Below are 22,897 nucleotides of genomic sequence, written 5' to 3'. Positions count from 1 at the left end.
CTGGGGTTTTGGAGGGAAAGCATATGGAAAAACAAACAAAATATATATATACTTCTTGTATATATATATATATAAAAGAAGTGTTTACTACTCAGATTCTGGTTAGCTCTGCTAATAGTCTTTTCTATTTTGTTTCTTCTGCTTCACTTTTCTGCAACTATAATCTTCAGTTCTGAAGTTGGTTTCCTTTTGCTTTGAATGAACCTTGATTCAGAACAATATGCTAGTATATGTTTTACCAAATGCTGTAAGAATCTGAAATTTACCCAAGAAATAAAATTAAAAAAAAAAATTGCTAACTTTGAAGTACTATCATTAGTAAATGGTAATCTTAGCAAATGTTTAAGAGAATTACTAACTTTGATGGTACTTGTTGGTAAGTGGTCAAATCTATGTACATTGGAATGCATGATCACCGTTCCTGGTGTATAGCATAGCACCTTGAGAAATTCATTTACCTTCAATAATTTTTTCCCTTTTCTTATTCATTAAGGATAAGTCACTGCCAGGTGTTATTCACTTAGAAACCCAATCTAGACTTCTGACACTGCTTGGTTGGGATTTTTTTAATTTAATTTTAATTCCTAATCATCAATATTTTCTTGCTATTAAACGATTGATAACTACGGGACAAATTTGTAAGTACCCGAATCAATCCAAAAAAAGTAAGAAGAAGACAATATGGATTTAATTACTCATTATTTGCTATTAATAATTTTTGTAACTGTTCCATAAGAAACAATAATTTTGTAACCTTTCCTTGGGGGTTATAAATTACTATAATTTATTAAATTTGGTGGAAATAAATTTTTCCATGCCGCACATTTAACGAGAGGGGACCATTGCCCTTTCATGTCCTACAATGTCGACATGCTCAAATTACCTCAAAAAGTAAATAAAATAAGATAAAATTACTGGAAATATATATTTATTTTCATCCGTAACATATAAGATATTAATAATATTATTAAATTTAAAAAATTGCACCTTTAATGTTAATTAATTTCGATTGTTACGAGAGTTAAATTGCTCTTGAAATTTTGTTTCACTGCTAGCTGTCAAGCTAGTATATATATATATATATATATATAATAAATATAATTATTATAGTATATATAACTTTGATATTTATCTTGTTAATAGTAGTACCTGATCATTTGTTACTACACTTGATTGTTGCAACTAAAACATTAATTAGTGAATATTAATTGGGTTAGATTTGCTTTAATAAGTAAGAAAAAAACAATACCGTTCAATAATAATCATAAGACTATGAATAAAAATAAGTGATTATTACATATAAAATTTACATTTCCATATTTAAAGATAAAATAAATTTGTCCGAACTAGAACCATCCATGTAATAACGTCTTCTTCTTTTTTTTTAATAATTACATGATCACATCCTCAATAGGGAGCAAATTAAAAAAAAAAAGAAAGAAAAATACAATATTAATGCAAGTCTGAAATTTTTCTTGGGATATGGCACATTGAGGCATGAGAAATTGATAATGGTAGCTAGGTTTAATTATGGTATGTCACAAAGAGGAATGAGAAAGTAGCTACGTGGTATTAAATTGGCTTTATTTAGAGAGAACATGGTTTCCCCGTGAGTCATAAAGAAGGAAAATTTTCATCCTTACCCACTTATTTTATGATACTAAAGTTTTACCTTTATTTTATTTTTTCTTTTTGAAATCAAATGTGGTTTTCCACTAGTTATTAATTATACCATTTTTATCATTGAGAATGACTCATGCGGTTGCGGTCCAAACACATAATCCTGTAAACAGGGCAAACAGCAATTCCCGCCTAAAACTTTTTGAAAAAAGGTTGGTACATGGTTTGGTAGGTTTCACCTCCACCACATGGCAATAGACCCTCGCATGTATATTTTACTTGTACAACCATTCACCAATTCATGTCAAATAGTAGTAATAGTTCTAAGCAGAGATATGTTGTTGCTCAATTTTTCGGATTCACATTATATATATTATACTACGTAAAATTTGTCTATTCAAACTTAATATGGATGAAGATTGTATCAACATATTTATTAATAAATTTAAATATTAATGTTGTATGTGATGTGTTCGATTGTTTAATAGGTTGTTAGGAAAATACTTGTGCGTAGGAAAAAAAAAAAGGTACAAAAACAAAGTATTTAGTTATTTTTCACGAAAGAAGCCACATGTTTGTATTAGATCAATGCATTAATATGAATATTAATTAGATAATTAAAAAAATTATAATAAGTTGACTCATGACTCCATTATCAAAGACCAAACCTCAATCCCATGTCTTGTGTTTCCATTTCACAAAGGATATATTCTATTCTTTGCATATTAGGAAACATCAACTAAACGACATATCACAAGGTTTGTTAAGCTTTCACATCAAAGTTTCAAAATTCCCATCCTTTTAGCGACACTAATCAACCCACCCATCACTGCCACGTGTACGGTCTCGATGGGTCCGTCATCAATTTTATTCCCATTTATGTCCCACTTGCAAGTATGGTGGAAGTAAAAAAACCTTGTTCCTTCCTCATTTTCACCCAACTGAAATTTTCACTTTTCCAAAGCATTTGTAGGACAAATTATTGGATTGGGATTGGCCTTTGGGGCTGAGGGGGCTTCCTTCATTAGGGCAGGTACCCTTGGTCCATGCACCCATAAAGGCCAGAGATATGTCACGTGAGACTCTACCTTGAGAGTACCCATCCCCACAAAAATTTAACAAACCCCCAAAAATTTTAGCAGGCACAAGTACTTAACCAAATAATGATACTGCTACTATTATACATTCGTTCTTTCCCAACTCCCCACATTCTCTGTGATCTAAACTTCATGCCAAAATCATAGTGTCCACTACTCCGTGCCTGCTTTAGCACGTGCCACATGGACAAAACACGACAAAACGTTAATCTTAATTTGAGAAGCAATATTATAGTACTAAGGTTTATTGTTTAATGATGAACATGATTTCTTTGGGTGATGCTTTGATCTAGAAATAAGCAAAGTCTAGGAGGTCCTTATCTGAATGTCAGATTGTGGATTAATAGAATAACAAAGGGTTTATTGAGTAAACACTCGGGGGCTTCATTTTCTTAATTAATCCCTGGATGCTTTTGCTGTTTGCAAGCGAACAGAAGAAAAGTCATGCTGTTAAAAGTATAATTATATGAGAAACTGTCTGTTAATGCTTTCTGAAAGGGATCCATGGCATGTGTAGACAAAGTTTCTTCGCAGAATTAGATCCTGTTGGGTGGGCCATTGTTAGAAACTTTGGGTTTTGGGGAATTTTTTGTGCTTTAATGCTTTGGTTTTATTATATTAGCTAGGGTGTTTTCCTTTCTTTTTCTCTTTGGTTTTCTTCATGTTATGTTGCTTGCTGAGTTTTCCCATTTGACAAGCACATCAGGCCATTGCAGGCTCATTTCCCTTGGAAAAATATGAATCCCCAACCTTTTAGACAGGTGATTCTCTTATCGTCCTTAATGATTTGAATCCCATGGTAGAGGCTTACAGGTTATAATTCAAAAAGTTCACTGGTTTTTTTTTCTGGATTATTAGTTTGGTTTGCAGATATCTAACATAAAATAATACCCAATTACCCAACTATGACTTACATGCCAACATATATTCGAATCTAGATAGTAGTTTGTTTTGTATGAAAAAAGAGTGCTGATTATTGATGAGTAATTGAATATTCCCTACATTTGGCTTAAGACTTTGAAAATTTGAAGGAAATCAGGATTATATATGTTTTTTAAACTATGAAGCCTAACCACTGAACCTAAGCAGGTAGAAAAGGGCTACAGGGAGGCCAATTTATTTGTGCAAACCAACTACTCAACCATATCCTACCAAATGGACCATGCTACATTTTGCCTACTTGACTTTGTACAGTGGAAACAAATTCAATGTTAAATCTAACCTTGACTTGAACATTCATGGCTATGGATTTACAAAGAATAATAATTATATACAGCATGCTACATTTTGCCTACTTGACTTTTTACTGTGGAAACAAATTCAATGTTGAATCTAACCTTGACTTAAACATTAATGGCTAGGGTTGTACAAAAGAATAATATATATATATATTAAATAAATAAAAGTTGTTTCAGCTTGTTTTGAACTCTAAGTGGAGTTAGGTTTAGGCACTTGTACTTTTATTAATTGTTCTCTATACAAGTATTCTAGTAATTATTTTTTTATCCGTTTTGTTATTATAAATTATATACTTATCTGAGAATGAACATTTAAGGATTAAAATTTAAAATTTCATTATGAAAATTTTATGTTTAAATTTTGAAATAAGAATTGAGATCCATAGAATGAGAGTAGATTTCTACTCTATCTATAATCGAAAGTCCAATAGCCTTTATATACATATGTAGGATAAACATCATTTAGCACAAACTCACATGAGATACTTTGAGTGATAAGACCCGAGTCTCCTTTCTTGGATTAAATGAGTTGTATCTGATACGGGGTTCAATTATTAAGAAATGTGAGATTTAATGCATCCCTTACAAAGAAAAATGAAAAAGATAAAGCTTTTGGAAGTGTAAGCACTGTTGTCGCCAACTAGGTTGTGATCCTAGGGTAAAGGACTAGGTTGAGGTTTTAGGAGATAACTTACAATGTTATAATTCTCCCTACCAGAGTTCCAGTTCGTGTAGCGCATAATTGCTAACAAGGAAAAGTACATGTATTATCACACTAGAATAATTTCCTGGCTGACCATGTCTCCTAAATTCTATATCAAAATTTATAGTACTACTCGCATTAGTTTAGAATGGGCCACAAGGAATGATCAAAGAGTGAACAACCTCATCGGACCACAAAAAGTCTTGTTGGCCCAATTCCATGCAATCAGGGCCCCACGGTTCAGCTGGTCCTGACCTGAATATACAGCAGCACGCCAGCAACCCCCAGCGCTCCTAGTCCAGCTAGTTCTTGCATCCAGAGCCACGACTCACATAATCATGACTCAGACGGAAGAATGGCACTGAGGCAATGATTGGTGTAGTCACTAGCCACTTTTCTATAGCTTAAAAGCAAACATGCCTTTACAAGCTTTTGCGACTCTATTAATAGATTTACAAGGCTTTGTTTGGTCAGAGTATGCGAATTGTACAGAACATAATATAATGGTCAAAGGTTCAAGCTGGGTTCCATCCATATTTTACACACTAGAAACAAGTTTGGCTCGGACTACTCCTAGTGTGAGTCCAAGATGTGAGCAAAGGAATTTTGGATAAAGTCATAAAAACATAGGTGGTTGTGCCGGGGGGATTGACCTTTAGCGTCGCTGATGATCAGTCCATTACTTTCAATGGCTATTCAGAGGATGGAGAGACACCATGTTGGTCGCTATTCATCTTCTGAGAGACAATAGTAAACACTCCCAAGATTGCAACTACAAGTTCCAAGTTCTATCAGATATTTCAAATTGCATGCTTATTTTTCCCCAAGGATAGTACATTTAAGTAAAAATGGGCAAAAAAGGAACGATATATGAGAAGGAAGAACAACTAGCTCGAAGGAGAAAAGGGAACTCTCTATCTAATTACCATAGTTTCAAATGGTTTTTGGCAAGGGGCTTGCTACACCACTTAACTTGTGCTTTCACTCGTGTAGTATCACTATTTAATTACTTGTTACTTAAAATCAATTGGTTATAGTACAAAGGATCTTATTATATTTAAATATTTAAGATACTCTTAATTTAACATATGTGATATGTTAAATGAAGAGGTTATTGTTATATTTATATGTTTAAAACAACTTGAATTTTATAAATGTAGAATTATTATTAATTTAATATTCTTCTTTATGTGTAAAGATTAATAAAACGAGACTCATAAACGATCAATGAACAAAAGCAATACTTACTCTAATGGTACTATATTAAATTTTTTATGACGAATATTTAATTTTTAAAATTAATTGAGGATAAATAGAAAGATTCTTGTCATATTTATAACAAATGGAAATATGATGTACAATGTCGGATAATTTAACATCCGAAATGTGCCCTAGCTTTTGACTAAAAGAAAATGAAATAAAAAAAACATTGGTTGAAATTGAAAAGACGAATCAAAGCCGAAAACTTTGAAACTTAATCGTTTATAGTAATTCTTCAACAGTCCACTTAATTGAATTTGCTGTTGAACCAGTTGTTGAATACAATTATGTTGCTGTAATCCTTGAGTACTTCTCTTGTTTTTCATCCATTTATCATCATAAGAGAATGAATGCCAGCCTCAATAGCTGCACCCTTTTATTATTATTATAATAATCATTATTCTTGATTTGAAATGCGTATGATTTTTATGCCAATCACATTGCTGTAATCGCTGACTTGTATGATCTTAAGTGAAGACACTTGCGACTGATTCTTAATTTCATCATTCGAGCCTGAGACAGTTAAACTGTAACATGTTACAGTTAAGAGAGAAGAGACGTACTTTGAAAAAACAAATTGTTTTTTCATGCTGTAAAACAGATTGCAAGGGGAAAAAGTAAGCCTCGACAGCTTGTTGGTATCATACATTTGTCTTCGTTTGCTCATCAGCCCCTCAAATGTATAAGTTGAGGTCCTTTTGAATTGCCCTTTGTCCTTTGGAGCTATAACTTGCATAAGGTATTAATATATGTTACCATTTGGAATACATATTTGCAATATCTATCTTATCATTGTATGATGTTCCAAGACCAAATGGACTTCTTTCTTTTGTTTACATAACATGATAGAAGGTAACTCTTCTTATACCCTTCAACTTTTAATGTATTAAAAAAAAGATATTGATCACAAATTAAATTGGATAAAGCCAAAAGCTAATAATATAATATATGTCTTTATAATTAATACACCTTGTTTTATTTTCAAGAAGTTAAAAGAAATTAGACATACAAACCCCATGGAAGAATTAAAAGACAAAACATGGACTCAACATGGTCAAAAACAAGATTGGCCTCGGTGGCACCGTGAGTGAACAAGGCAGATTTAGATTCCTTACAAAGAAACATTGTATTCCCATGTTTAGTACGTGTCATTAATTAGTAGAATGCAATTGGATCCTTCCTCTTTATGATATCTTTTTAATAATAAAATTGAATAATTCATTAGGATATTGCTAAATTTTATAATGATAGAATCCTCAAATTTGATAAAATTGGAAAAAGAAAAGCTAATTTAGAGGCAAGGGAGCAAACTAGTATAAAACAGAAGGGATATTTTCTTTTGGCCATTTGTAACAGAGGAGATTGATTTCGTTGAGGATACAGAGCATGTAACAGAGTGCTTTTGCTGTTTAGCTATTTTTTTTATTTTTGGTTGAAAGCATCCCTTCATTTGAAGCCTTTATATCTAGAAAAAACTAGAGGGAACAACCCCCCCGCGCTTTTCTGTCATCCTCTCTCTTCTTCAAAAAAAAACCAATCTTCTTCTTCTCCAACTCCAATTTCTCTCTTCCTTTGGATTCCTTGCCTCCTTTTATTAATCTCCTCCGTGAATAATTACTTCCTTATTTTAGCCTCAAAAAGGTTTTCCTGTTTCTCTCGTTTGCTTTGAGCTCTTCAATGGCCTTTTTTCATCTTTCATTCTTAAAGGGGAATTCAATTCAACGACACCACCACTGACCTTTGTTCCCTCCTCCAGTTCTCCTCTTCTATTTCCATTATAGAGGGTTCAATTCAAAGTCAATTTTTTCGTCTATTTATCTCTTTTAAATACCTTTTTTTTTTTTTATTATTTCTGGGTTTTGCATTATTTTGTATTCTGTTCTTCGCATGCCTGTTTCTCTTTCTTGGGTCTTCTTTGTTTTTGGGGTTTAGTTAAAAAGTTTGTTCCTTTTTTAATTTAAATTTTAATTTTTTAAAAATTTCTGGGTCATTGGTCTCGGTCAGCTAATGGTGGGAATTGGGTCGTTTTCTTAGGGGGTTTACTTTTTTGTTTTTTGGTTTTTGTTCTTTTCTGTTTGTAATTATTTAAATTGTTGGTGACGGGAAATTTTGGTTTTTTCAGCTACAAAGTTTCATATATTTCGGGGCTAAAAAAAAAGCTAATTTTGAAAATAAAAAACCATAAATTTTGGGTTATAAGGTCAGTATTGGATAGAGTTCTAATAGGAACTGGGGTTGGTGAAGCTGGGTTTTATATTCGATCATATTTATGTATTGTTCAACCCGTTTCATTTGAGTGATATTTGATCCGCTTTCTTGATTCTTTTTAGCTCTTAGTTGGAGAAATTTTCAAACTTTACTGCACTTTAATTCCATCATCAGTTTTGCTCATGTCATTTTAAGGTAACAAATAGATAGGTTTTACCTGGGTTTTGGTTGTATTTTTAAAAAATTTTTACCTGGAAATTTTGTTATTCTATGAATATGGAACGGAAAAGTGGAGAGGAAGGTGGTGGTGTCAGGACACCAAAGAAATCAGATGAACAAGAAGGAGGTGGAAATTCAAAGATGAAGGGTACAGGAGGCATTAGTAGCAAAGATATGATCTTTAGAGCTGATAAAATTGATTTAAAAAGCTTAGATATTCAGCTGGAGAAGCACCTGAGCAGGGTTTTGTCTAGAAGCATTGAGAACCAAAGGCCTGTAGAGGAGTGGGAGATTGATTTGGCGAAATTGGATTTAAGGCATGTTATAGCCCATGGAACCTATGGCACAGTGTATCGTGCCACTTATGATAATCAAGATGTTGCAGGTACTTGCCCTCATTTTCCCTTTTCGTAATTCTTACTATTTGGTAATTGTTTTATTTTGATCTTTCCTAAGAGATGGAGACAGAAGAAAGGAAAATTTGGAATCCATATCCCTTGTTTTGTTTCTGTTAGTTCTTAAGCTGTGTAGCTTCTTGTTGATCAAAATGACCAATTATTAGATGCAGCTTGAAAATTCTGTTAAGCAGCAACAATTCCTAGGTATTTCTTAGTTTTTGAGTTCGTCCTGTACATAAAAATAGGTTAATCTGTTATTGAACCTCATATTGATAGTTTATTGAGTTCAAATCTGCATTCCTGAAATCCTTGCAGTCTCTTCTAAAATTAAACATTAGGTATTAGTTCACGAGACAGAAAAAAATTTAAGCCGATGATGTCTACATGGTATGTGCTAAGCCAGATTGGGGCTGAAGGCATGATAGTACAATATTTTGTGTAGTTCATGATAGGTAAACGTATTTCATGGCTGTTTGCTTTGGTAGTGTCTTGGCGTAAATGTGCTCAATTGGAACTACCTGACATTAAAACACCTAATTGCAATTGACTTTATCTTGTATTGGCTTGTGTTCTACCATATTTCTGCTTCATATTGGTGTTTCTACCCTACTCTGTTCTGTGTTATTGATCTTTGGTTGATTTTTGGAAATTTTTGAAGTTTTCACCCTTGTAATCTGATTTTGATTTTACTTTTTGACCCACCCCCCCCCCCCCACAACCCAACACGCTGACTGACAATTAAATATATTTTTTTGTCATTGACAATCTATTTCGAGAATAGAAATCTAATTTTGATGCTATTTTTTCTCATGTGCAAGTCTACAGCCTCACATAGAAGCTCCTAGGTGTGATATCTGTCTTTTGTGTAGTTGAGCATTAGCAGGCTCCATTATATCGGAATAGCTGTATGCTAGTCAGAGTGGAAGATGGTTATGATGATCTTTTCATTGATTTAACTGTTTTTATGTTTGTGGACTGCTCTTTGCTGTTTATGATTAGGGATAATGACATGATTTTGTTTAGAATACAGGTCACCTTAGAAACCAATACTTTCTCTCTCATGAGGCATGTGACAATAAATGTGCGTGGTTAATTTCTAAAATTATTTAGCGTGCCTTGAGGATTTTTGGCCTTTTGCAGAATGTCAAACAGTATAATAGAGAAAATGGCTAGGACTACCTTGACCTTTTGAATTTAGTAAGGAACTTGCAATAATGTCTGGCTGCTGGTGAATTAATCTAGTAGGATCTTTATTCTTGGGTTCATTTAGGGGGAAATCGGAACATTGCGTATGATGAAGCTTATCTTGGTCAGGTCTCTTATATTATTGACTAATTTGAGAATTAATAGCCTTCAGCACTTTGTTGATTACAAAGTCTTACTGCACTGTCATGTTGAATATTGTAGTTAAGCTGTTGGACTGGGGCGAGGATGGTATTGCCACAACTGCTGAAACTGCTGCTCTGCGAGCGTCATTTCGGCAAGAGGTTGCTGTTTGGCACAAGCTTGACCATCCTAATGTTACAAAGGTCCAATTTTTTCTTCTGCTTCTTGTGTTTACTTGTTGATATCATCATGACAGTGAAAGCTTTAGTGTAAATGTTGGCTTTTCGGAATGCATTGTTATCCATTTCAAATAATTGGTGAGAAATTGTACACTATATCTTGACATGATTAGCTCACTGTTTTTTTATTTATATAGTTCTCGATTTGTTAAAAGTTAAAACTTCTTGTTTTTTTTTTTTTGAAAATTTTCTATTGTAACCTATGCTTTTTAAAATTTGGTTACAGTTTGTCGGGGCCTCAATGGGAACTTCAAACCTTAAGATTCCTTCAAAAAATCCTTCAGCTGACAGTCACAATTCCCTTCCTTCTAGAGCATGCTGTGTTGTTGTGGAGTATCTCCCTGGTGGCACGCTTAAACAATACTTGATAAGAAATAGGCGAAAGAAACTCGCCTTTAAGGTCGTGGTCCAACTTGCTTTGGACCTCTCTAGAGGGTAATTGGATGGTTCTTATCCTTGGTTAAGAGTCTGTATATAAAACCTCTCTAATGACAATTATACTTCTTCGAAATTGCAGTCTCAGCTATCTACACTCAAGAAAGATTGTACATCGTGATGTCAAAACAGAAAATATGTTACTAGATATTCACAGAAATCTCAAAATTGCTGATTTTGGTGTTGCACGTGTTGAAGCTCAGAATCCGAGGGACATGACTGGTGAAACTGGTACTCTTGGATATATGGCCCCAGAGGTACGCCTTCTTAAATATTTTGATAAAACATAAATAGTTGAAAGGTTAATCATTTATGTTCAGGAGTCTACGCCATCCACATATTTTATGTTTACATTTTGTCCAAAATGATTAATAACATGGACATTGTGGATGATGCATTCAAACTTTATGGATGGGGGTAAATATATTCTCCAATAGGGGGCTGGTTATATCTGCTTTGCACCTGTGGGGGTCTCTCTTAGTGAATTTGTGATACTATTACTTGGTTTCCTTATATAGATGAATATTTAGAATTGAAGACTCAATTGGATTTGCATACTGTGCTACGAAGAAAATCCTTCCTCCTTCTTTGATATGTTAGTGTGCCATGCACAAATGGTCACATGCACAGGAAGGGAGAGGAACTGTAAACTTTGTGAGAGACCGTGTGCTTTGTTTTCTATGTTAAACTAGAAAGCTAACAAATCTTTATGTAGGTTCTTGATGGTAAGCCCTACAATAGAAGATGTGATGTCTACAGCTTTGGCATTTGCTTGTGGGAAATTTATTGCTGTGACATGCCTTATCCGGATCTTAGTTTTGCTGATGTGTCATCTGCTGTTGTTCGACAGGTTAGTTTGCAGACTATTCTATTTTATAGTCAAAGCAATCCTATTTTTCTGTTGAAGTTTTTGTTCGAAACATTATGACATGAGGAGACCCTGATGTATATATCTCATCATTGTGTTTAATTAGTGGTTTTGAAATAGCATAGAAGAATGATTACTCGTCTATAGATTTGAGAGTCTTTGCATGCTTAGAGTCATGGATAGGAATTCTAGTGTAAATTTGGTACATATCTTGATTATGTTTGCTAATGGGCTATTGCTTTCAGATGATCCTAGTCTCAATTTAGTATGATATCATTGATAGTACTGATTTAGTTTATGTGATCAGTGAAAGTTTTTATTAATAATTAAATTGCACTTTTTAAAATTCCAAAGCTCTCATTTAGATTATCATGTGCAAGCCTTGTTTTCCTTGAGGTTAAAAGTTTTTTACATGGTTTGCATTCAATTTAGGAAGCTATTGTCCTCTTCTCGCCATTGGTAATCTTGTATGTAGCTAGCTTCAGCTAGGGAAAAATAGTGAAGTCAGTGTGCATGTTTGTTACTATATGTGCTCACATATATCATGGAAAGATTGAATCCATTTTGCGAGTTTAACTCTTACGTGGTGTATTGGCAGAATCTACGACCAGAGATCCCTAGATGCTGCCCAAGTTCTTTAGCAAGCATCATGCGAAAATGCTGGGACGCAAATCCTGAGAAACGTCCTGAAATGGATGAGGTTGTAAGGATGCTAGAAGCAGTTGATACAAGCAAGGGAGGAGGGATGATACCTGATGACCATACGCCAGCTTGCTTTTGCTTTGCCCCTGCTCGCGGTCCATGATTCCAGAGCTGGATTTCCAATGGAGGCCGTGGGGGCAGCTGCCCTTGAAAATCCTATTAATGTTTTTGGTAGTAGTATTCTGTAACTACCACACTTAAAAGAACAGATTTACCCTCATTGAAATTCAATGAAGTATCTTATTTTCAATTTGATTGTTAATATCACATAACTAGTAGTAGTATCTTACTCTAGTCCCAGAAACACCTATTGGTTCGAATGTCATGCACAAACGCCTCAAGACAGCAACCTGCCCTGGAACTTTATTATTAATCAGTCCTTGGACAAGGATCCATTGAGCCACTGCCCCTGGGTCCATCCAACACCTCCAAAGCAAGGTGGATCAGAATTCCAGTTCAGTAACGGGAATGGCCGGCTCTGCCTTAAGGGATGGATTGCAGTCCCAGGCCACAACCACGAACTTGGGTTGGGTTGAATCATTCTATTGGGCTCTTTGTGAACGTGCTCAAAGGCGATATGGCCACAACCCTTGCATGCTTGCTGTACAAATCAGCTTTAGGCTTTAGCAATTTAAGCATAAATAGGGGAAAATAAAACCAATGAATGTGAACATCTGATTGTGAATTTACACATATCGGTGGAAGGTGATGACCGTTAGATTGTTTCGTTTTTGGTATGTCTAACCATAGCATAAGAAGAAATATGAGTAAATAGTAAAGAATACTGGGTATGCAGGATAAGACGGATCTTGATTAAAATTTCAAGTCCGTGATTATATACTCATTAAAAAAAAGGAAGCAAAAGAAGTAATGGAAAAATATAAACGCAGTGAAGTAATGAATTAGTAGTGGTTTCTGAAATTGATAAAACTTTTTTGGTCTTGTTCAAGATTTGTAAGTTTCCACGCAATGAATAATCCAAGGGCATAAGAAGACAGTTTTCTTGCATATGCGAGGTTCTATCAACCTCACCATTGATGGCAGGCCAGGCTACCCTTATCTTGCCGTGACAGCATGCACTAATATTTATCATCTTGCACTTGATTCCCCCTGTTAATTTGCCCAAATGTTTCCAATTGATTTGTCTTGTTGTTGTGTTGGTAGATAATGCACTTGATTATATTTCATGTGTTTTCCCCTCCTAGATGTGACTCCACTTCCATTCCACTTATACTTAAACAAACTTTTTCTTGTTCACTTCACCCTTATCCAAAATCCTCCAACATAAGAAACAAAAGGTATCTGCTTCTCTCCTGATTGGAAGGGGAAAAGAGAAAGGTTTTCTGGAGCCAGGTAAAAGAGAAAAAAGAATTGAACTTGGACGCTTTGAAAGCTGTGTACATAGCGAAGAATTTGGACTATAAATTGGACTCTATACAAGCTTTTTTATTTTATTTTTTGATAAGAAAATGGATTATATAGATTGTTCTAACGCCAAGTGAAAATGTAAATTAATATTAATACAAGTCACTAATCCAAAACTTTTAAGGTAAATAGGTAATAGCATCAATCTTTGCTAATTGAACCAAAATTGTGCTGTTCAGAATGTGGAACTCAATGTTCGACTACTTTTTCCTTTATGATGACCAAGAAAAAGTGGACAGAAACAAATTAAAAAGGGTATTGTCCAAAATTTGCACTGGGATATGTCCTCCCCTTTTGCTTATTAAGATATACGGGGATTTTTATAAATATGATTAGGAAACCTTTTGATTGAAGTGGAGAATCTGCAACAAAATATATAACCACTACCTTCCTTTGTCTACATTATTCTTAAACTTTATATTAGGTGTTTTTCTGTACAATTGATTGCATAATTATGTTACTTGATTCCTTAACTCCAGGATTGTGCCATAATCTTAATTAATCAAACCTTAAAACCGACAAGAAGAGCCAGTCAAGAAATAAATAAATAAATAAATAAATAAAATAATTGGCTTACATATCGATGAGGTTGCCAGTTCATTGCACATTATGATGTATAGTAAAATATATATATATATATAACTAAGTGATGATATAAGAAGAAAACTTGATACATACGTGAGAAATGGTACCCGAGAGGGAAAGTTGATAAAGGAAGAAACTAAAGAGGCTGTCATTCTTAGGGGAAAACAGAAAGGGACATTATTGTGAAGATAATGATTATCATCATGTCAACAAAGTTCAGGCATGTTAGTTTTCCCAAATAGTAACCTTAATTATCGACAAAGAACCATAACTAAGCTGCTTGGGTTTTCTTACACGGCATGTGGCTGATGAGCTGGTGCTTTATGCGTGCATAAGGCGAATAAAAGACTGACTAGGGTTGTACTTAATTTGCTGATTTGGGTTGACATCAGCCATGCATCATATTAGTTACTGAAAAATCAACCTGGCCTTTGGGTTATGGCTCCTACTCTCATGCATTTGAGTTGTGGCTCGTCGATGGAATGCATCAACTTGGAAAATCAACGTGATAGTCTGAATGAGTCATGGTGACAATGATTAATTCAGTCTGGCGTTGAGATTCCCAGTTATTTTAATTCCTACTTTACCCACAAATTGCTAGCTTTAATCTTAACCCAAGGTTGGCTGGATTTGATGAGTTCATATCCATTATGCTTCTTGTTGGCTAACAATGCAATTCTCCATATATACTTTAGAATTATTTACATGCATGGGTTCCGCTAATATTCTCCATAATTCTCTCATCTCTGGTGATAAAGTTGAGGAATAAATTAAAGTCTTCATGAAAATGATAATATAAAGTATTCGTCCTCTTAATAAAACGATAATATTGTTTGACCACGCAAAAGATGAAAAACATATCATTACTTATAATCTTATTATAAATTATCAATTGGATTTCTTATGTTTCGCCACACATACACACACACATATATATTTGAAACCAATACCGACACTAATTGTCATCTTTAGATAGAAATAACATTTTAACTAATTAATCATTAGATTGGAGAATATAAATACCATGTCTTCCATCAACAAAAACTTTCCAAAAGGAGAATAATCTAACAATTTAATTAATTAAACGTAAACAAAGTTTTTTTACTGGTTTAAACTCTAAAAACTCTCTTATATTTGTTTATTCAATTAAATCTCTCACTTTTAATAATATTCAAATGGGTCCTTAAATTTTTATTTTAAACCAAACAAGTCTTTAACCGTAATGAAAAATTAATTGTTGTCGGATCCGACCCAATGTCAAGTGGTGTTTTCTATCTATATGGCATATAACATGACTGAACTTGAATCTAGAATCACTTATTCTGATTGTCAATTAACGTTTAAATCATGAACAAAAAATCAATTTTAGATTTCTTTCCTTCTCCCATTTCTTTAATCGATTTCTTTCTTTTTCATACATTCGTTAATCATGTTATAAAATATAACTTGAAAGAACAAATATGAAAAATAATATTTTTAAAAAGTAAGAATATGCATTTAAAAATGAAGTGAGGGGTCTATTTATAGGTTAATAATATTTTATCTAAATAGAATTTACAAGATAAAGATAATGCTTAAGGGATTTGATTTGGATAGATTAAATTCTAATCTTAATCCAATTTAATCTACATTCAAATCTAGATATACATAATCAAATATAAGAATTTACATCAAATTACACTCTTATGTCTGGCTTGCTAAGCTGTTTGGCTTGTCTCAACTGTTTGGCTTGATATGAACTCTTAGACCATGACATAATAGACATTCACACATACATTCATAATACTCTTCCTTGAATGTTAATTGTATTAAGAATATGCTTCGTTAAAATCTTAGTAGGAAAAAATCTCATGAAAAGAATTTGAGTGAAAGAAAAAAAGTATATAATTATTTTCAAGAATACATTTTTGAAATACTACTTCATTAAAATATTTACCAAGAAAAAACTAGTTGGAAAAACCTTGGTGAAGGAAAAGAGTAAAGTACATATTTTACTTCCCTAATGACTACATTATTTAAGACCTTTAAAATTAGATATTCTAATATTTTGTACTAACTTTTTAAATATTGCAGTAGGAAGGGCTTTGGTGAATAAATCTGCTAGATTGTCATTTGACTGAATTTGTTAATATCACTTTTTTCTTGGAGATCATAAGTGAAGAAAAATTTTGAGGAAATGTGTTTTGTTCTATCGTCTTTAATGTATCTTTCTTTAATTGTGTTATGCAAACGGTATTATCCTCATATATTGTTGTTGGATATATACAATCAAATATAAGAGTTCACATTAAATTACACTCATGTGTTTGGCTTGGTTTGAATTCTTGGATCATGACATAATGGACATTCATATATATATATATATATTCATAACAAATTAGAATAATTTTTTAATTAATTTCTTTCTTTTTTTCAAATTAAAAAATAAAAATTTAGAATTTTTAAATTTTGATATTTTTAGATTTGAAAAAAAAAAGAAATTTTTGAAAAATGATTCGGATTAACTAAAAAGGAGAGGAATCAAAAATGATTTTTTTTTTATTTTAGCTTCAATCATGTTCAACAATTGATTATTATGAGTTTTGATCTTGCCACGCGATCATATCATGTTGGTTAGGTGATATGCTATGTGAGTAGAAAAGCATAATTGGTATAAAGTTTAATGACAATTACATTTTTGTTAGATCGAAAAACTTTTTTAATTTAAAATAAAGGTTATAGAATTTATTTGAATGTATATAGAGTTAAGGACTTAGTTGAATAAACATGTATTGTATAAGGATTTTTTTTAAAACTTATGCCTTTGTTTTTAGAAGATGAAAGAGCAATATGTCACAGTCCGTGGAACTGTGACACGTCCAACTTGATAATGGGCTCGGACCAGTAGCACCCACAAGTGCCGCACACATCCTAGGGTCGTAAATCGATCTTGGGACATTATCGATTGAGTGCCTATCTTAAACAACCAATGAGCTAAAGACACGTTGTGCTGCCCAATCTCGTCAGACTATGTGCCACATGCAAGAAAGCTATAAACACTCGACCCACACATTGGGACACGCAACAATAGCTTGATTGCACAAGGAGTTTGAGTTCTAGAAGACTGCTCGAATAGGAATAGTTAAATCAATCTAGGATTTTAGGCTAAATGAGTTTTATTAGGCATAGAACTCCTATTTTATTTATATTCCTTTTATAGTTATTAATTCTACTTGTACTACAAGAAATATTAGAGTTTCCTTAGGACTAAGAAAAGCTATATTACAAATAGAGCCCTTAGGATTAGTTGAAAGATAATAGAGTCAAAATGTCCAAGTAGCCAATTATTCAAGCATTCAAGCCATTTACGTAGGATCTTAGGTATTTGTTTTTCTTTTGAAAATAATAGAATTATTTTTTTCTCAAAAGGTGTCTTTCTTCAAGTTTAATTATTTTCACTTTCGCATTATTGTGTAAATATTTAGGGATAGGCTTGCTTAGTCTTTCATACCTAAGTCTAAACACCATATGGATTTTGGCTAAAATTTCAAACGTATGATAATTGGTATCAGAGCTAGGTTAGGTAAGGTTTACCTAACTTTCAAACAAAAGTTGGTATTAGAGCTAGAAAAAGATCCAAGGGGAGAGTTAGGATAGGTGAATCCCAAATTTTGGGAAAGTTTATATTAAAAATAGAAAAATTCAAAAACCTCAATTTTTAAAGAAATAGGTTTTGAAGTAAGGTTCAACAACTGTGAGGGCCAAGGAAAAGTATAAATTTATTCCAAATCTAAGTCGTAAAATTTGGAAAAAAAAAGTAAGAGAATGGAAAGGAAATCGACATCAATTGGTGACCAAACTACATCTTGCTTGAACGTCTTGATTTACAATAATGTGAGCGTTGTAAACATGAAAATTACGCACACACGTGCCCTAAACCGTTATGAGTTTAAGGACAACTTGTGTGCACTTGACGATCTCATGTCTCGCTCGGAAATGATTTTTTAAAAGGAAGTGCTTGTAGACCTTGAACACGTCGAGGGCAGTATCTAAGAGCTGGAGTTTAATAATGATGAGCTTCATAAGGAATGGTGGTGGATTTACTAATTCGCTATGATGTGGGCTAGATGAATTATGGCAGCAATGCAGCAGTAACAATGACAAAAGTTGTCAAAGGTCTCGAATAGAGGGTGATGTATTTAGTTGACAAGTACCAAGAAGGCACACAACGTGACTTTCAGACTAGGCGATTTGACCAACAAAACTTTGATATTGAATTGACAACCCAAACATCAAGTTCAAACCCCTCGTGTCTTATGTGTGTTGCAAATGGAGACATCGTGCACTTGGACGCGACAGAGTTGTCTCAAAGAGGATTCACAGACCAACCGTGAGCCAGATATCCACACGATCGAACACCTCCCAACTTGGAAGTGTTCCTAAGATTGCCAATAGAGGGCTACCTCAATTGAACCCATGAGTATCGTGGGAACCCTGTTAAAGACTTGTGGTGACGAAAGACCACGATGCAACGAGAACGTTGCCTATAACAAGTGGAAGAGAATGTCATGATCCGTAGAACCATGACACGTCCAACTCGATAATGGGCTCAAACCAACAACACTCATAAGTGCCGAACACCTCCCAAGGCCGTAAATCGATTTAGGGACACTATTGATTGAGGGTCCATCTTCAACAACAATTAGGTCAAAGACACGTTGCACTGCCCAATCTCTCCAGACTATGGACCACAAGCAAGAAAGTTAAATGTCCCTGGCCTACACATTAGGATGTGTAGCAGCAGCTTGGTTGCACAAAGAGTCCGAGTTCCAAAAGATTGCTGGGATAGGAATAGTTAAATCAATCTAGGACTTTAGGCTAGACGAGTTTTATTAGGTGTAGAACTCTTATTTTATTTATATTTCTTTTATAGTTATTAATTCTACTTATACTACAAGAAGAATTGAAGTTTCCTTAGGATTAAGATAGTCTATATTAAAATAGCACCCTTAGAATTAATTGAAAGACAATAGAGTCAAATTGTCCAAGTAATCAATTATTCAAGCATTCAAGCTATTTACTTAGGATCTTAGGTATTTTTTTTATTTTTCTCTTAAAAATAATATAATTATTTTTCTCCCAAAAAATTTCTTTCTTCGAGTTCAATTACATTCACTTCCACATTATTTTGTAAATATTTAAAATAGATTTACTTAGTCTTTCCAAATCCGTGACAAGTAAATATGGTGGATTTACATATAAGAAAAATGATAATACCCCAAAGCCTAAAAAGACAGAAATCACATGAGCTGAATTTCTTTCTCATATAAATACCAGGGAGAAATGTGTAACTTGACATGATCTTTTCCCACTATAAAACGTTAACGTGTGTATTAACAAGAAAGCTGAAAACCGACCACCTTCACTTCATTTCCTTAATCTCTTCGGAGCGTGCTTCTCACACTCTCTGTCTCCCCGACCATGGGACTGGAAGGCGTGGAACCTTCGGTGTTCGTGTCTGATTTTCTTGCGAAGTGCGGTGGCTACGCCGTGGTGGATGGTGGCTTCGCCACCGAGCTTGAACGCCATGGCCAAGACCTCAATGATCCTCTATGGAGTGCCAAATGTCTTATCAGTTCTCCCCACCTTGTTAGAAGGGTACATACTACTTTCTTTTCTCACCTTGTGTTAGTTTGACATATAGGGGAATTCATCTTTTCATTTTTTAGGTTATTAGTCATCAGTTTCTTCTTTCATATATATATATATATAGAACACATAATAAACAGGTAAAAAAACCAAAGAGGGAGAAATTTTAAGCGTTTTAGGACGTATATGAATAAACTCAACTATATAGCTTACCTTCATCTTCGTGAATGCAGAAGATGCATACAGATAATAGGTTTAGAGTAGATCTGAAAATGTCAGATGGAACAGAACATGTTGAAATATTTTGACAGAAAGGTAGCAAAGATTAATATAGTATTTGACAGGCTAAAAAATTAGTATACTAATTGGAAAAAAGTGGGGAAATTAAAGGAGTATTAAATTTCACATGGTTGCTTGTTCCATCCAACAAGGATGAAGGATGGAATGGAAGACAATCTTTTTCTTTTTCATTTTTTCTAACAACAATAATCTAGGAATGCATTGCTGACGTGGTGGCCACATGGCATAATGTGGTTGCAGTTGCAATTGAAAAAGTGAGACACACTGGTTGAAAGTATTTGAATCAAAGTTTGTAATATATTTGTTCCTTCCAAATTCTTTTTGATTAAGATTAGGGTTCTCCCTTTGACGATGCCTTTCCCCCTGCTAAAAGTAGTGCCTCAGGTGCTACTGTTCCTAACTTTTTCATTTTCTTCTTCGTTTCTATATAACCCTGCAATAAAGTGAGAGATAGCAAATAGTATAACTGATTAATTTCAATTCAATTTGTATAAGAAATTGGAGATTTAAGGGAATAAAGAAGGTTACCTCTGATTCCGTTGAATCAGGAATGCAAAATTGGAAAAGGGAGAAGTCCCCAAGCAGTGAAATACAGTCAATTTATAAGTCTGGTTTTGGCATTTGGCAGTCGATAGAAGCTATTCTTCTTCCAAGTTTATTCCGGAATTCAGGGTTGTCAAGTAATAACCATCTGATATTTTACTTGAGAGAAACAGATGTTGATTTATCTCCCTTCTGTTTGCTTATAGACATGCTTGATGTAACATATTGCAGGTTCACCTAGATTACCTTGATGCCGGCGCAAATGTGATTATAACGGCATCTTATCAGGCCACTATTCAGGGTTTTGAAGCCAAAGGCCTGTCCACAGAAGAAGCTGAAACATTGATTAGTAGAAGTGTTGAAATTGCTTGTGAGGCTCGGCAAATTTATCATGACAAATGCACCAAAGATTCTTGGGACTTCCTTGTCGATGGGAACATTACCAGACGTCCAGTTTTGGTTGCTGCTTCTGTGGGCAGCTATGGGGCTTATTTGGCTGATGGATCTGAGTATACGTATGTAGCTTTTTTTATCATTTTATTCAATTTGTGGTCTTCATTAAGTAATCTTTAACATTTCTAACAGTGTGTGAAATATTAGCTCTTTGACATCATCTCTTCGATCACGTTTTCCTGTGTTCCTATACAGTGGCAACTATGGGGATTCAGTGACACTGGAATCATTGAAGGATTTTCACAGGAGAAGACTTCAGATTCTGGCTACATCGGGTGCTGATCTAATTGCATTTGAAACAATTCCAAACAAGCTAGAAGCGCAGGTATTTGCAAATTATTGGCTTGGTGTTGACATTTTCAATAGCTGTTCAAAAGCAGAGTTGCTAATTGGGCATGCCAAGCGTGACACTTTCCATTTTCTCTTTAACACCCAATTCTGGCTGATTTACAAAACTTGATCCTATCATAATTTTAGAAACTATGAACCAATGGTTTGATAGCAAAATAACTTTTCCTAGTACTTTCTCCCAGCTGGGATTTTCCTTACTGATTTTGCTTGATTCAAGTGCAGGCATATGCTGAGCTTCTTGAGGAGGAAGGTATAGACATTCCATCTTGGTTTTCTTTCACCTCCAAGGATGGAATCAATGTGGTTAGTGGTGATTCTATTTGTGATTGTGCCTCCATTGCGGATTCGTGCAAGCAAGTTGCTGCTGTAGGAATCAATTGTACCCCTCCTAGATTTATACATGGACTAATTCTCTCTATCAGGAAGGTAATCATCATTTGGTGTTTGCAACTTCTTTTTAGCTAGATTTTGCTAAAATTTCCCTTCTCCCTTAAACAACTAAGTCCTGAACTGAAATTCTCAGAGTAGTAAATTTTCTTCTGCTTCTGTACTAAGACTGTTGTGCTACCAATGATCTTGTAATTTCAGGTGACAAATAAACCAGTGGTCATATATCCCAACAGCGGTGAGACTTATGATGCTGAACGCAAGACATGGGTGGTGAGTATCTGCCTGCATTTTTTTTTCTATGGTTTCTGTTAGTGATCAAGAAACTGAATTGCTGCTTTCTTTTGCAGAAATCAACTGGGGTAGCAGATGAGGACTTTGTATCATATGTAGCCAAATGGCGAGACATTGGTGCATCTCTCTTTGGTGGTTGCTGCAGGACTACTCCAAACACTATCAGAGCCATATCCAGGATTCTCTTTGACAAATCTTCACTTACTTTATCCAAGGCTGATATGTAGATAATAATCAGATGTTAATCTGAAATTTTGCTACCTTGGGCACCGATCCCGTGAATCCTAATGGAGCAGAAATCTCCTGATGAAGTCAATGTAATGATCATCTCTATGTGTCAAAAAAATAAAGGTTTTTTACCTTATTAACGACAGCCTACAAACTTTCCATCTCTCAGCTGGCTATCTGTCTTGCTTTGCTATGCACAAAGTGCAAATGACAAATTTGGAGAACTTGTTACGTGTAGAGTACTGGAGGGTTTCGATCATACTTGTCAAAATCTTAGGATACCCCATACATGTAATAAGATTCGATTAGATAGTGGCAGTGTAGAACTCAACAATTTGTAATGAATTGAAACCCATTATACGTATATATATATATACTATTGCCATGACA

The 22,897-nt window shown here is 34.2% G+C and overlaps 2 protein-coding genes across 2 annotated transcripts; both read left to right on the top strand.

The window, feature by feature from the left end:
* Positions 7,275 to 12,563, top strand: LOC18603033 (serine/threonine-protein kinase HT1). Its single transcript, XM_018119175.1, has 6 exons — positions 7,275 to 8,730; positions 10,151 to 10,272; positions 10,535 to 10,743; positions 10,826 to 11,000; positions 11,459 to 11,593; positions 12,210 to 12,563. The coding sequence occupies exons 1-6, from the start codon at positions 8,397 to 8,399 to the stop codon at positions 12,414 to 12,416; spliced, it is 1,182 nt and encodes a 393-aa protein (XP_017974664.1). The 5' UTR covers positions 7,275 to 8,396; the 3' UTR covers positions 12,417 to 12,563.
* On the top strand, positions 19,691 to 22,879 carry LOC18603031 (homocysteine S-methyltransferase 3). The gene is made up of 6 exons (XM_007034766.2): positions 19,691 to 19,960; positions 21,026 to 21,309; positions 21,443 to 21,572; positions 21,821 to 22,024; positions 22,187 to 22,258; positions 22,336 to 22,879. The coding sequence occupies exons 1-6, from the start codon at positions 19,784 to 19,786 to the stop codon at positions 22,504 to 22,506; spliced, it is 1,038 nt and encodes a 345-aa protein (XP_007034828.2). The 5' UTR covers positions 19,691 to 19,783; the 3' UTR covers positions 22,507 to 22,879.

This window comes from Theobroma cacao, chromosome 4, assembly GCF_000208745.1.
Source record: "Theobroma cacao cultivar B97-61/B2 chromosome 4, Criollo_cocoa_genome_V2, whole genome shotgun sequence".
NCBI lineage: Eukaryota > Viridiplantae > Streptophyta > Magnoliopsida > Malvales > Malvaceae > Theobroma > Theobroma cacao.
This window is presented reverse-complemented; position numbering and strand designations above follow the sequence as displayed.

Excerpts from the sequence above, each read along its gene's own strand:
- LOC18603031 (XM_007034766.2), top strand. The coding sequence starts at position 19,784 with ATGGGACTGGAAGGCGTGGAACCTTCGGTGTTCGTGTCTGATTTTCTT. Across the intron at positions 21,310-21,442 it reads GCTGATGGATCTGAGTATAC|TGGCAACTATGGGGATTCAG; the intron begins GTATGTAGCTTT and ends GTTCCTATACAG. Across the intron at positions 22,025-22,186 it reads TAATTCTCTCTATCAGGAAG|GTGACAAATAAACCAGTGGT; the intron begins GTAATCATCATT and ends TTGTAATTTCAG.
- LOC18603033 (XM_018119175.1), top strand. The coding sequence starts at position 8,397 with ATGAATATGGAACGGAAAAGTGGAGAGGAAGGTGGTGGTGTCAGGACA. Across the intron at positions 8,731-10,150 it reads TGATAATCAAGATGTTGCAG|TTAAGCTGTTGGACTGGGGC; the intron begins GTACTTGCCCTC and ends TGAATATTGTAG. Across the intron at positions 11,001-11,458 it reads TTGGATATATGGCCCCAGAG|GTTCTTGATGGTAAGCCCTA; the intron begins GTACGCCTTCTT and ends ATCTTTATGTAG.